A 16,154-nucleotide genomic window follows, 5' to 3' on the forward strand; every position below is an offset into this window, starting at 1 on the left:
ATTCAATACGATAGACTTATTAAATCGGTTAATGTCCAATGACTCCGTATCCTTTGTTGGCTTTAAACAATATTAAATTAATCAATTATCATCGTTAACCAGAATGATAGTATTCGCGCGTTTCTCCGTTCGTGGTAGGTATACCAGTTAACAGTAATATTACTAATTATTAGCATTACAATAATGAATTGACAACAGACAATATTAATGATAATAAATAATAATTGTTCATTAAATCGAAATATCGAATAATCAATAAATTGCGATAAGCCGATGACGGAAAATAATGTGGTAAATTTGTTATTTTTAACGCTGCACGACGTCCTAGTTTGATCGTAGTATTATGCGTATCACAATTATTATTTATCTTTTTGGTATCTCAATTCTTAAAATAATATGATACCTAATATTGTGTTTACGATATAAATAATTACACACGACCATGTACAATAAATTTGGATTCAACGTTTTTCCATGAGTTCCGGACTCGGATCGGGAAAACATAGCGCTACCAACCTTACACCGGAAACGGTTTCTTCCCGAACCACGGTCGTAATATTGAAGAATTTCGATTCTATATCGATATCCTAGGAGAGGTGGGAGTGGAGGCACAGGTGATCAGGGTCGCCATCACAACCTACCAGTAAGACGACAAGACGTACTCACGTACTCTGCACGAATTTTGCCCGCTGGGATATATTGTATATTTGTATGGACGATTTACCGTGATTAGTGTGAGTGTGCGACCAGTGTGATTAGTGTAAAGCTGTCGTTGTGTATTCCCATTTCCCGGTTCCATTTTGTTATCGGCTCGTTCCGTGCCCTTTGTCACGTCTCGCTGTCATCTTGGTTTTTTCTTTGTTTTCCGTGTACGACTACTTACATTCGATTTTGCTTGCGACATTTTTTAACGCCAACGCTGTTTCCGTAGTTCAGCCCCAGTGTAGGGTACGTGACCGTCATCGTGTGGGTTACGCACACTTGAACACGAGCACGCCGTTCCGTACCCGCTTCCGAATTCGCTCGTCTTTCATTGCCAGTGAATACTCATACGTGTGGTAAGTTTAGCTCTTTTAAACACTATTTATCGAGACACTCAACCGGACGAGAAAAATTAATCGGAAATCCGGTCTGTCGCCTATACTGTCTTATTAAAATTATAGCGTTTCGTATACATGCCATATGTGTTCATAGCGCACGTGTAAAACTCCGTTATATGTTGTCATGTTGACATATGGATACATAATGATGTCTTAAAAACGATGGTTGCAACGTTTTTTTTATGTTAGGGCTTAACAATCAGAACCTATTGTAATGTTTGAAATTTGAAATACTATTTAATAATGAAACTTTTTTATGCCCAGTAAAATTCACTATGACAAAATGTAAAATTTGAAATAAATTTTTTGTTCGCTTTAATCACTTTTCCATCATTATATTATTAATTTTGTTGTATTAAATAAATACCTAAGTAATTTGCTAATCTATCTAATGGTATCTGATAAAAGTTAAGAGGACGCTACACCCATATGTGTTGTTTCCATCCTACAGATGTAAAACATAACAAAAACTGTTTTGCATGGAAACGAACCGAGAAGGTTTAGTTACAACTAAGAAATGAAATTTTCACCACATACCTATAAAGGAGAACTTTGGCTGTGAAGTATAATTTTTATTTTTTCGATATTGGAACTACAAAAGAAGTTATTTAAATTTAAAAATAATTGATTTTGAAACAATTAAAACTTTTTTTAGTATAACTGTATAAGTGATATCGAAAAAAATTAAAATGATATTTCTCAGCTTAAGTTCTCCTTTGTATGTGGTGAAAATTTTGTTTCTTAGTTATGACTGTAGCCTTCTCGGTTCTTTCCTGTGGAAAACAATTTTAGCTATGTTTTACATTTGTAAGACGGACACAGCACATACGGGTGTAGTGTCCTCTTAACCAATGATTGCTTGAAAACACTTGACTATAATGTGGCTAGAAAAACTAAAAGTGTGATCCCATTTAGTGGCTATTTTTGTTAAAACCAGGAGTTCTAAAAGTTTTACTACCCTTTTTTACAAATGTACATTATATACATATTTTACGTGAGAAGGTAGTTGTAGAAACTCTGTAGGACATTTGCCACCAAGACCATCACAGTGACACTTTTAGGTTTTCTGGTTACACTTAAAGTACAAATATCTATAGCCATTATATAATGGTATATAGTCTGTACTTACAATATATATACAATACTATAATTGTAAGTAAATCTTATTCATTTAAACAGTATATTAGTCATGAAGAGATATATCAATATCTTTATTTTTTGTAAATTATATACAATATAATATAATTAATTTTTAATTAAAAAATATTTATTAATTTGTGTCATTATGTTATGTTAATATATTTCAAACTTGTTTTTATTTCTAAATGTAACTAAGTAGTTGTTATATACATGGTTATGTATAATTGTAAAAATAATCTCATTTGACAAATGTTCTATATGTTATATACAGGGTGATTCTTATATATTTCAGAAGTATTAATTTTTTCAATTTATGATCCATACTGTTCTAGAATTGTAGAACTTTTCCATATTTTTACCCTTTTATTTATTATGTAAACCACTATCAACTTGATTTTCAAATTACAACGTATACTTAAAATTTCATAAATTAATATGACTATTTTTTTTTCTATAAATTATTATATTCAAATTTTCATTTTTCATTAATCCGTTGATAAGATATAGCTTCTCGAAGTAAGGTAGTTTTGGTAAGTGTTTAAGTATAAATGTGTTATAACTCATCAGTTGATAATTAGTAATAAGAATCAATATTAGTCCAATTAATTATAATTATATGACAATTGATAATAAGCAGGTAGTAACAGGTATAAATATTATCACCACTCTCCGTTTCACCAAGGGGTCGACACTATCGAATTCATAGCTACTGGTTTTTACAAATAAAACTCCCAGATCTGATGGTGCTAATTAGTTACTGATGTATAACACCTAAAAACATTTCAAAACCAACCAACTTTGATCAGCTATAACTCGCCAACGGATCAACGAAAGTTAAACATTTTAACATGAAAAAAATGGCTTTATTAATTTATGCAATTATTAATATAATTAATATAGGTTGCCATTTGAAAATCAAAAGTTGATAGTTTTTACTATTAAAAATAACAGTGAAAAAAATTTAAATTTTATACAATTGTAGAAAGACGTGTATCTAAACATTTGAAAAAAAATCCATACTTTTTAAAATAATGAGTGTTGTTTGATAAAAGAATCACCATGTATTATTTATCGATCAGTTTAGATGACAGAAAAGTCAATAACTATCCCTAAAACAATTTTGTAATAATGTAGGTATAGTTTAATTGCGCCGCGGCAGTAATGCAGAAGCAGTCCCCGCGGCGTTGTCGATTCTAAACCGGAAAAGGTATAGTTTAATTATGTAGTTTATTGTACTTTGATGAAATCCTTATAAAAGTGTAGGTACTAATAAAGTGTTGACACATTTAAAGGGATATTTTGTGATATGTTTATGTAAATGGAATAGAGATAAATTCTCATGTTCATGTTTGTACTATTGCAGAATTTCTTATATAACATAATTTTCTGGTGTTGAACCTAGAAAAATATTTATTTTATTGTAGGTAAAAACAGCTAGGTTGGAAATATTGATTTTAAATAATTAATTAAATTTATGTTAAGTACATTAATTTTTTTATTTGACAAATTAAATTATTTATTATTTATGATACTTAAAATCAAAGGTTAGGTTAGTAACCTAAGTAAAATAGGTAAATTGTAAAATTATTAACTATAATCAAATGCAGCATAACATGGTCTTATATTTTATAAATAACCTCAATATCATACTAAATGGTCTAAAAGACTTGAAAATTTATCATATTATGAAAAAATGTAATAGTTAATACAATATACCAATGAATCAGTTAATTTACCTATTAATCTTGTGTATGTAACTAGTAATTACACAGTATTACATTTGAATAATTTATAAGACAGTAGGATTTTTACTAAATATTTTTATTCTCATTAATTTTTGCAACTATTGTATCATATAAATAAAAAATACATTAGTTAATAAATAGAAACAGTATACATCCATGGCAAAAAAAGCATTTGAACAAAATATGATTAGTGATAAGTGATAACTGATGTGTGATAACAATATCAATGTTGCATTGTATTCTTTAATGTACAAAAGTAGTGTCAAATGTATTATACCTGTAAATGATATTTCATCAACATTCAGTTACTTATTTAAATGTACTTTTAAAAATCAGTTCTTCTGCATATTCCTACACTTCTGTCATAGTGGAACTAATTTCTGGACACAGTAATAGAATATAGTTTGAACGCAGCTTATTTGTGAGTAAAATTGTGGTTACCGATCAATGGTATTTTAAATAAATTTAAGATTGTAGTTTATTACTATAGTTATACGTTAATAAGACAATTATTATTTTTTAATAAAAATGGGTAAATTCTATATTATATCATTTAGGGTTGTTCTTACAATGTTCGGTTAGTGCCTGATAACGCTAACCGGAAGAATTTATCATGAGTTAACCGATAGAATTGTACCGGTTAGTCTTAACCAACACTTACCAGATATTGTAAGAACGGCCCTTAATGTTATAAATATGCAACACAGTTATTACATCCATTTACTATCAATTTAAGATTTTTTGATAGTGCAGAACAAGAACTTTCACCATCATATTATATCTAATGTGATAGTACATGTGTCACATTTGCAATAGACTATTTAATTATTATGCCAGTGTTAACATGGTATTATTATGTTTGAGACATATATGATGATATATTTTTAGTAATATTTTATGATTTCAGATTTAGAATTATTTATTTGAAAATTATATGTTGTATTTGATATACATAGGTACTTATATTTATTTTTTTCGCAACAGTCCAATATGTGATATATACTCTTATTTTTTCTCCAATACGTAATGATAAGTTACATAACTTAAAGATTGTACCTTTAAACTATATTTATAATTTTTACTTGTGTTATTCTAATAATATTTTACCCATTTTTTAACATATGAGATATTACTTTTTTGACAACAAAAATTATTCAAGTGCATTAATACTATTAGACCGATATGTGAAAGATTTGATTACAAATATTTCTTATAAGTAACATTCAGAATTTAATAAATTCTTAAATAATTTTCCAGAGATGGCAGGAAGAGGTTTCTTAAAGAGCCGTTTGGCTCAGGTTACTTCTAAGGTACCTGAAGAATCACCTAAACCCGTGGAACCACCTAAACCTGTGGAACCACCTAAACCTGTGGAATCACCTAAACCCGTGGAACCACCTAAACCAGAAGAATCTCTAAAACCATCAGCTCAATCATTACCATATACTGATGTGCCAAAAATTCCGATTCCTGCTATAAGTACTCAAACTCTAGTTGCTGGTAATCAACAAGTTGTTCGTGGAAGAAGGGTAATTTTTTTAAATATTAAACTTAGAGAACTAAATAATTTATAAGAAAAGTACAATTATTACATTAATATATTAAAATTAATAGTTTTATACAAAATTAAAGACTGCTTAATACCTACACAATAATATTTGAAACTATATCTATTACAAAATAACCCAACATTAGTAATATTAAATTATTGGATGCTCTCAGTGGGGTTGCTATTTATGAATGATGATACAAATATCTCTAATTGGTTTCTAATTTCATGTGTTAGTATTGTTTTTTTTTTTTTTAATTATTATAATTAATATGAAAATGAAGTTATGTTTTTAAATGTTGTCCAAATAACTTGAAATTATTTTCTGGTTATTTTGGAAAATTAATTTACATAAGTTTATATATTTTTAGTAAATTTATTTATTAAAAAATACTTATAATTATATATGTATATTGTATAAAAATAAATTATAACAAATAATACCCAATATATTTTATTAAAAGGTTACAGATTAATTTTTCTCTTAGATTCTGAACGAAATGATAAACGTATTAATTTTACAATGACGTGTGTTTTTTTTTGTGTCTATGTACAGCATAATTAGTCGAATTAATGCTTCAATTTCCAACTTCAGGTGTGGTTTTCCATGGAAAAGTGAATATCCTTGGTGTATTATATAGGTTAAAAGTTAACATTTTCCAATAGTTTTCAAAAAAATCGAGAAAAACAAAAAAAAAAGTGACTGAAAAACGAGCATTTTTACGCAAAACCAGTTTACGACCAAATCGATTTTTTTCTATGGTTGTAACTCAAAAACTAATCACTGTAAATACTTGAAATTTTCACCACATGTTTAAATTATCGTTATTAATACATGGCTAAATTTTCAAAATATTTTGATTTTTTTTGAGCTATTTATAGACCACTGAAATTTTGTACTAATATTGACAAAAATTCATCAAAATCATGAATATTTGCAAATTATTTTGTAGGTATACCTAATTCATAAAAAATTTTGTATTAGTAGCTAAGAGTTAAAAATTTAATACAAGATTTTCCATAAGTTTAGGTTACAATAATTATAAAAGAACTTAAATTTTGGTGTATTAAAGCCATTAAAACGTAAACCACCTTTTTTACCAACCATTGGAAATTATATCCTAAGCTAACAAATCATCTTCGTTCAGAATTGTTTTTCATATAATATGATACCTATCATTAGATTCAAATTTAACACTCAAACTTCAATTTAACACTATAATATTATGTAATAGTGATCCACACGGCACCTAATGTACAGCAGAGCGGTACCCACTTACCCACTTTTTTTTTTATTGCGCTAAATTATTTAATCGAAATTGGAAGTTAATAAGAATTTAGTTACATATTATATTACTTTATTTTTACATTTATGGTTTTTTTATTAAAATAGTTATGTTAATATAGCATTAATTGGTTGGTAATTAGTTTACTTATAATAAGAGATTAAATAGAAAAATACTTAAGTTTTAATATTGATTTTTATTTTATAATTTATTAATTGTAAATTTATTTTTAGGCCATGTTAGCTAATATTGCCCAAGGAACTGGTTCTCAAAGACTGTGTGAAAACTTAACATCAACATTCTCAAAAATCGATCTTGTGTTAGTATTGAAAATTTTTTATATTTTTATAAAATTATATATTTTAAAATCTAAAACTAAATTTTATGTGTTTAAGTTTCTAAATTATATAATTATGTAATATTTTCTTTTACATTTTCGGATTATATTTGTCATTATTTAGAATTTATGATTTACTGGTTGATTCTTTTATTAAAACATCCTTATTATTTAAAATTTATTAATGTTTTTTAAAATGTATTTATTGCATAATTTCTAAATAACATTATTAATATTTTTATTGTATTTTTTTGGTTTTTTATTATTTATTTTATATTCTATAGCAAAATATTCTTCGGATTATTTCAATACATGAAAATTTAAATTTGGACAATTAGTTGAGTTATAAGTATTTTAAGTTTAGGTGTGCGAAGTTAGTGGTATGAGGCTATCCTGTGAAATGTTTGTTAAATACTTCACATACTTTAAACTTAAAAACTTCTTATCTGAATTTCAATATTTATGTATTAAAATATACCAAAAATATTCTGTTTCAGAATAAAAAAATAAAAATTTATGTTGTCATTCAAAAAAGTAACAATTTTAATATTATAAGAATAAGAAAATGTAGCTTTTTAAAATATTTTTAGGAATATTACATTTTTTTTAACATTTTAAAATAATAAGTATTGTTTGATAAAAAATTAAAATAGTATTTTCATATTATTTTTGATCTTGATTTATAAACATTTGTTATTTTTTAAATAACTAAGAATTTATTATTAATAGATTTAAGTTTTATAAAACATTTCTAGATTTATTTTTATTTTAACTAAACTGATTAAAATTGTATTAATTTATTTTTTATTTTCTTAGGTGTCCAACTATTACTCCAGTATCTAAAAACATTGAGGCACCTAAATTACTTACACCTCCGAAATATCCAGAACCACAAATTATAGAGGAAATTCCAGCAGTAAAAGAAGAAAAATCTCCAGTAATATGTAGAGTCTTAAAAAAGTCCGATAAAGATTCTTTCCACATGTATGATATATATGATATTTTGCTTATTGATAATTATTTTTATAATGTATAGAAGAATATATTATGATAAATTGGGTTAATGTAGTTAGATTAATAATTGCATATTTTAATTTATAAGATTTTATAAAATTTTATATAAGATAAATTTTTTAAAATAATTAAGTAGTACTGTCAGTATTTGATAGATTTTAAATATTTAAGTTAATTGTGGACCATTTATTCCTAAGTATAAAATATATTAATGTAATTTTCTATTAATGTTTAAATCTGATTTTATATTTGTTGTTTTTATTTAGGACTCAATTATCATCAAATTACATAAGAATTAAGTTGGAAGAGGACAAAGGAATATACGAATATAGAGTCGATTTTCATCCTCCAGTTGATGCTAAATCTGCTAGGTTTTTTTTGGTTAATCAACATAAAGATACATTTCCTGTTAAAACATTTGATGGGACATTGCTTTATATCCCAAAAATGTTACCAGAAAAGGTAATTATTATAATAATATATAATTTAAAGTATTTAAATAATAATTGTTACATTTCTTTTACTAGGTAACAAAATTAGTTGGAAAATTAAAAGATGAGTCTGAAGTGACTATGACAATAACATTTAAGCGTAAAAATTCTTTGCGTGAATGTATACATTTTTATAATGTTTTCTTACGTACAATAATGAAGATTCTAGGCCTAATAGAATTTGGTAGAAGTTGTTATGATCAAAATAAAAGGATACTCATTCCTGAATTTAAGTAATTAATAAATACTTTTTGAAATATTTGTGGCTTTAAGATTTATTGAATAATTTGATGAATATTTATTGTAGACTTGAAGTTTGGCCAGGCTACATAACTACTATTGACGAATTTGAAAATGGTCTTTATATGTGTTGTGAAGTTTCACACAGGATTTTACGGGTACAGACAGTTCTTCAAATAATGTAAGTATATTAATGTTTTTAATAATTTTTATTACATTTTTTAAATCCATTTATTATCTTGCATAATTATAAACGACATTACTTTATGATGGGTTTATTTTAAAATTCTTGAGAGTTTAGGCTGCTATTTTAAAGATTGATTGTAAACTTAAAATTATGTGTTAGTAATTCAATTTTTAGTTTTATTGTCATCATTTTTATAATTTAGAAAATTATTCCTTATCCTTCGTATAGTATAAAAATTATGTTTTGTTTAAAATATGGTTTTTGTCAAATAAAATTTATACAAATTCACACTAATTAGATTTTAATTTCCTTTTCTCAAATAGATAATAATTTAAAATAAAGTTATTATATTCAATATTATCAAACCAATTAAATGTATAACTCTTTAATAATTTAAATAATTTGCATATATTGTGTCATATTATATTTATGTATGTAATAAAATAATAAATAATATGTATACAATAAATGTAATGTAATATAATATTCTTCTGTTCTTTTACTTGTATTAAAAATTTATAATTTATCAACTATATAGCAAGATTTAATTTAAAATATGATTTTTATTATACATGCATATATACTTTATCAGGATGGAAGTAATGGATAATTCGAAAAAAAATAATGCAGATAGTAAGCAAGAAATAATGGCTGCATTGTGTGGCTCTACTGTAATTACTCATTATAATCGTAAGACGTACAGAGTTGATGATGTAGATTTTTCAATGAATCCTTTATCAACTTTTGACCAAAATGGCAATCAAGTAAGTTATATTAATTTCTAATAGATACTTAAAAAATTTAAATGTTATTTAATGTTTTAACTTTTTGAGTATCACTAAAATAACAGATATTTATATGTAATTTATTTTTGTATGTTTAGGTATCATATAGAGATTATTATAAAAAGATGTATGACATTGAAATTAAAAATCTTAATCAGCCTATGATCATAACAAAAGCAAAAAAAAAAGATGTGAATAAAAGAAATGCAACAGAGGTTTGTAATTAAATTGACAAATTAAAATCATTTTGTCATCAATATTGTTTTAAATTTACAGGATTCAGATATTTGTTGTTTAGTTCCTGAACTTTGTAATTTAACTGGTCTTACTGAAGCGATGAAATCCGATTTTAAACTAATGAAAGCTCTTCAAAATCACACTTTGGTTACACCTGAAGTTCGACAAAATGCTATAATTGATTTTGTTAATCGCATAAATGGTAAAAAATTACTTACTAAAATGCTTACTTAAATTTTATATGTTTAAAAATCATTATTGTTAATATATCTAACAAATATGGTAGACTGTTTTATGCTATAACATTGAGGTTATAACATACATTTTACCACAAAATAGTGTTAAACAATAGTATAATTTTATTAATTATTTTAGCTCATGAAGTTGCAAGCAAAAAACTTATTGATTGGGGTCTTATAATGCGTCCAATTCCAGTGAGAATGGAAGGACCTGTTTATAAAAAAGAAACTATATTACTAGGGAATAACATTAGAAAACAAGTTGGAATGAATATGGACTGGGGTATGGATGTAGCAAAAAATGCAATGTTTGTCGCTGTAAGTATATAGAAATATGTAAGAGATGTTTCTTGTAGTTTGTAGTGAGTTGATAATTTTATTTAATGTATACAAAGTTATCTGTTACATTTTTTTCTAAATAATAATAATAGTAATTAAGCTCAATAAAATAACATCTTTGTAAAATGGTCATTATTATTTAGGTAAATATGTTTAATTGGGTCATTATGTATAATCCAAGAGACGAACAAACAGCTAAATCATTTTGCAAACAATTGTCTATGTGCAGCCGTGCTCTTGGTATGGAAATTAATTCACCAAAGCCTATCAAAGTTCCAGGCCCAAATCCAGAGGTTTACGTTAGTACAATAAACAACACAGTAAAGAATAATCCAGATTTACAATTAGTTGTTATTATCTTTCCGAATCAAAGAGAAGATCGTTATAATGCTGTTAAACGGATTTGTTGTTCAGAAATTGGAATTCCATCTCAAGTAATAATAATAATAATAATATAATAATAATAATAATTTTATTTATGATTATTAGTATTATATTTTACTGTATTGTATATTTTAGGTAATAGTCTCAAGGACAATATCCAAGCCAGAAAAATTACAATCAATTACACAAAAAATTGCTTTACAAATAAATTGTAAATTAGGAGGTGCTTGTTGGGCTATCGATATCCCATTGGTATGGTTTTTCTATATTAATTCTATTTTATAGAGAATTTTATTGATGTTTGATGTTATTGATGATCATTTTTGTAGTTAAATAATTGAAGTAGTCTAAGAGGATGTGATAATGTGATAGTATTAAACATTTGTCTTACATGCATGTATAGCTTAGTAAAACTGTTCATCCTAATTCTGTATGATATTTTTAGTATTTTAAGTTTTTATCAAGTTTTAAGATGCTGTTAGCCCAATGTCATCTCTCTTTAATTTTGAATGTATTTTATTTATATTCCACGTGGGTTTGAAAGAGAACCAATATTGCATTGAGATCCTAAATATTTATTAAATGTCTAGGTACTACTTGACAGAATTTCATAAATATTATTCTTGATAATTGTTTAGTAGTTAGTTACACCATAATATTTTTTGTAGTTATTTTGAGTTACATCATAATCAGTGTTACTTAATTACACTATACCAAATAAAGAATATCTTAAAACCAAGATAATTCTGGTAATAATAAAATAAAACTAAAATGCTTTTGTACTATTCAGTGATTTATTTATTAAACAACACTCGTCATTTTAAAATCAATCAACTGTTTTGAAAATGTTTGATTTTGTTGCTAATCTTAAGTTTAATATATATTTTATTTGTTTTTTAGAAAAATACTATGATAGTAGGAATTGATGTATATCACGAAAAAGGTAAACAAATGAGTAGTGTGGTTGGTTTTGTAGCTTCTATGGATAAGACGTTTACTGAATGGTATTCAGTTGCTGCAATGCAAAGAAGTACTCATCAAGAACTTATGAAATCTGTCCAAGATGCATTTCATAAAGTTGTTAGCCAGTTTAAAGCAGTTGGTGTTAATTATTTTACTATAACTTTGTTTTAAATTGAATTACATAAAATTAATTTTATTCTAGAAAAATGGGTTATTACCTGAAAAAATAATTATATTTAGAGATGGTGTATCCGATGGGGATTTAAAACAAGTAGAAGACGTCGAACTGGCAGATTTGATTGAATCTTTCAAAAGTTACCCAGGAAGTTATAATCCTATGGTTACTTTAATAATAGTTCAAAAAAGGATTAACACACGTGTTTTTCAGGTAATGCATAACAAATTAAATTGACATACTTAGACATTTGACATGTTTATTCAAATTAGGTAAAAATTATTATGATAGTTTCTTTTAAAATATAGTAATTATTAGAAAAATTAATATTATTATATATTGATATGTGTTTAACATAATCCTATCAGTATAATTCTGATAATAGAGATTAAATTATTTTACAAGATATTTCTTCATTTACATTAGTAAAATTTATCACAATTGTTAGACATTTTTATAATATACTTAAATAACTAGATAGTCAACTGCTTGTATTATATATGCAATTTCAATGTTAGCCACATTTTCCCACTGGTTATATTTACATAAAGTACCACAATAATACATATTTATAACGAAGCTTATTTTTTTAACAATAAAACAAGATTGATATTTGATATATATTAGTGTGCCACTAATTATTATAGGCTAAAAAAAATTTGTTTTCTCAATATCTTACTTCATAATTTTGATTTATATACGAATAAATAGTTTTGTTAAAATTATAATTATGATAATCACATATTTCGAGGTTACTCAAGCATATTTAAGGTTTAATTTTATCTAAATGAATAGGTACTTTTTAAGATAAAAGTGATGAATGATGGTGTACATTTTTATCGTTTAGCTAAGTTATTATTTATCTATGCGTTTGATATAAACTATTAAAATGTTAATATTCATGTCAGTCTACTATAATATTCGCATATTTCGCAGAGAGTTACATTTTGTTGCAGTATGGTGCAGAATTATATTGACTTAAATTATTGGTATTTAAATTTTACATTGCAATTGATTTAAATAGTATTAGGTGTGTATTGGTTTAAGATTTAATGTCTATGTCTTATAAAAATTGTGAAATTTATTTGGTTGGCGCTATAAGTGATACTTACTGAACTTAAACTGCTCTTAAATAGGCCCAAAATACTTGGACGTTTTTTACATTTGAAATTATAAGACTTTATAATTTAAAAGAGTCCTCATATTTCTGCAAATGAATTGTTAAAATGTTGGAATAAAGCGATAATATTTAACAAAATTATAATATAATATAATAAATTAGATCCAAAATTTACATTTGAAATGGATTAGTACTAAAAATGTAACTAGACAAATAGAGACACAGGTTATGAAAGTGGATAATCTAGACTGTTTGATGTTGCTCATGCATGCAAATGTTATGAATTAAATTAAATTTCAAGAAAATAACAAGTTTTTGATGAAAACACAGGGAGAATACGGTAGATATTAATAAAATGTAATAATAACTTGTAAGATAATAAAGTTGTGTTGGTGTCCAATCTTTTTTACTAAGAGCTATTACAGATAAAAAAACTTAAAATTGATCTTGTAAAATTTAGGTAATCTCCTTGTAGTTCACTTTATTCGTACTTTTACTTTTATTACCATCCACAATAATGTTTAAAATGTTTAAATAAATCTTTAGTGTATTGTTTGCTATATGCCAACTGTAGCCCATCTTCCTCTATTTTTATTTGATTAAATTTTATTTTATAAATAGCATATGAATTATTATTATATTAATAGTCTTCATTATAATGAAATACTTATTTTTGATAATTTTAATATTTTTGTTATATTTAGTATATGAATGATAAGTATTCAAATCCAAGTTCTGGAACTGTGATTGACAATACTGTAACGAGAAGAAATTATTTTGATTTTTTTTTGGTTTCTCAACATGTGCGTCAGGTAAGTATATTTTATATCAAAAATGTGCTTTTTTTAAACTTTAAATGTTTTTGGTTTTTATATACAGGGTACAGTTAATCCTACTCATTACATTGTTTTAAAAAATGGATGTAATTTAAGCGTTGAAAATGTTCAAAGATTATCTTATAAGTTGTGTCACTTGTATTACAATTGGTGTGGTACAGTAAAAGTTCCTGCTCCTGTTCAAGTAAATATAAAATATAAAAATTAAATAGTTTATTGATTATATAACATATTTTGGTTAAGTATTGATCAATCATAAAGTCTAAAATATATTTAGTTAAATATAATACCTAATTTAAGAAAAATATTAATATAAATATTGTGAAGCTTGGTTTAAGGTATTTTGAGTTTATGATAAACTATAGTCCGGTACACGAAAAGTGAGCGCTGATATCAGCGAATCCCGTGGTTGTTTTTGATAAGTGATTGTCAAATCTGTTTGCCGCGATCTAATTATGGCTCATGAGATGGCCAGCGGTACATACTACTAAACGGAGAACCCTTTGTTTTGACAGTATTTGGTCATCACCCATTGACTTTGAACGTTCACTTTTCGTGACTAACAATATAGTCTACTACTAACTTTATTGAATACATCATTCAATAATTATAAGAGAGATGTTTCAATTGTCACATGCATGATTTTTTGACAAGTTCAAGTAACAAAATCACCCAAAAAAGAGTTGTTGATTTCTTATATTTCTTTGTATGAATTGATTCATTATAACATTGATTTTTGCTTAAACAAAGTAAATAATTTAATTATTTGTATTCTTGTAATGTTCCTTAAATTTTTAAGTCTTTTATAATAACTAAATAAAAACAAATGATGACTAAAATGATTGAAAACCAAATGTGTTATTGTAATAGTTTTATACAGTTTATTTTTCAGAAAAAATGTTATTGTATATTTAATCATGTAGTATTTTATTTATGTATATGTAGTTATTATTTTTATTTTTAATTATTTTGTTTTTTTTTCTAGTATGCACATAAATTGGCATATCTTATTGGACAAAATGTTAGAAAAATGCCAAGTGATCGTTTATGCAACTCTTTGTTTTTCCTTTAAGGCCCTTATGTATAACTTGTATGACCAGGGAGGTCTTTTCAGTTTACTTTTATATGTATAATATTAAATGTTTTTGATTTAAAAGACAATTACTGAAGTGTTAAGACAATTATAATTTTTTTTTTTTTTCATTTAAAAAATTTTCTGTGGTAATTTTCACCTTTTTTTGTGATTGTAAACATATATTCATATGTTTAAAAATAACTTGTATTAAATACTTTTGATCCAAATGTTATGTACTTTATTTAAGAAGTAAATCTTTTTTTTTTTTATTAAAACAAAATATTTTTGAATTTTTTTTTGATTTTTTCCTTAATATTTTACTAAATATGAATATATTATCTAATTACAATTTTTAGCATTAATCAAAATAGTAATTAAGGATAATAAGTTAGTCAATGTCTAATTGTTATGTACAAACTAAAACTAAAATATTTAATAAAAAATAAGTGAGTAAATTAATATTACTAACTAAAACATTTTTGCCGAACCTTATTTTTGTATACATGCAAATCATTACTACTAAATTATATACATACAAGTTACTGGGTATCTTGGCTTACTAAAGTTTTTTACTGTAGGATTTCGTAATAGTATGTAATTTGTATGTGTTTTTATTATAAGTGCTATCTAAAATGATTTATTCAATGCTAGTTTATCTTAACATTTTGACATATTGACCATTAGTGTCAAGTGTATTTGTATTATTAAAATTAAAATATATGTTATATACATTTTTACTAATTATTAACTAGTAGATAAACAAAATTACACATTTGTAGTTTAATATAGTACATGAAAAATTTATATTATGGATAATATGACCCATGGAAGTTTGCCACTGTAATAATAATTAAATAATAATAAGTCATAATATTTAAAATGATAAATTATTGATATAATCTATTCAAGTTA

General features: G+C 25.2%; 1 protein-coding gene across 2 annotated transcripts; it reads left to right on the plus strand.

The window, feature by feature from the left end:
* The first annotated feature begins 672 nt into the window (after positions 1-672).
* On the plus strand, positions 673-15,522 carry LOC114124484 (piwi-like protein Ago3). Of its 2 annotated transcripts, none has more exons than XM_027987739.2 (18): positions 673-1,058; positions 5,243-5,514; positions 7,054-7,139; positions 7,974-8,141; positions 8,438-8,633; positions 8,699-8,895; positions 8,970-9,083; positions 9,682-9,853; positions 9,973-10,089; positions 10,151-10,313; positions 10,487-10,668; positions 10,833-11,123; positions 11,209-11,325; positions 11,974-12,171; positions 12,239-12,424; positions 14,036-14,143; positions 14,211-14,351; positions 15,153-15,522. In XM_027987739.2, the coding sequence occupies exons 2-18, from the start codon at positions 5,245-5,247 to the stop codon at positions 15,237-15,239; spliced, it is 2,793 nt and encodes a 930-aa protein (XP_027843540.2). In that variant the 5' UTR covers positions 673-1,058; positions 5,243-5,244; the 3' UTR covers positions 15,240-15,522. The 2 variants fall into 2 exon arrangements, with proteins under 2 accessions (XP_027843540.2, XP_027843541.2); XM_027987740.2 differs by lacking the exon at positions 673-1,058 and adding an exon at positions 4,220-4,406.
* Positions 15,523-16,154: the final 632 nt, after the last annotated feature.

The sequence above is a fragment of the Aphis gossypii genome, chromosome X, assembly GCF_020184175.1.
Source record: "Aphis gossypii isolate Hap1 chromosome X, ASM2018417v2, whole genome shotgun sequence".
NCBI classification, from domain to species: Eukaryota; Metazoa; Arthropoda; class Insecta; order Hemiptera; family Aphididae; genus Aphis; species Aphis gossypii.

Excerpts from the sequence above, each read along its gene's own strand:
- LOC114124484 (XM_027987739.2), top strand. The coding sequence starts at position 5,245 with ATGGCAGGAAGAGGTTTCTTAAAGAGCCGTTTGGCTCAGGTTACTTCT. Across the intron at positions 7,140-7,973 it reads TTCTCAAAAATCGATCTTGT|GTGTCCAACTATTACTCCAG; the intron begins GTTAGTATTGAA and ends TTATTTTCTTAG. Across the intron at positions 10,669-10,832 it reads AAAATGCAATGTTTGTCGCT|GTAAATATGTTTAATTGGGT; the intron begins GTAAGTATATAG and ends ATTATTATTTAG.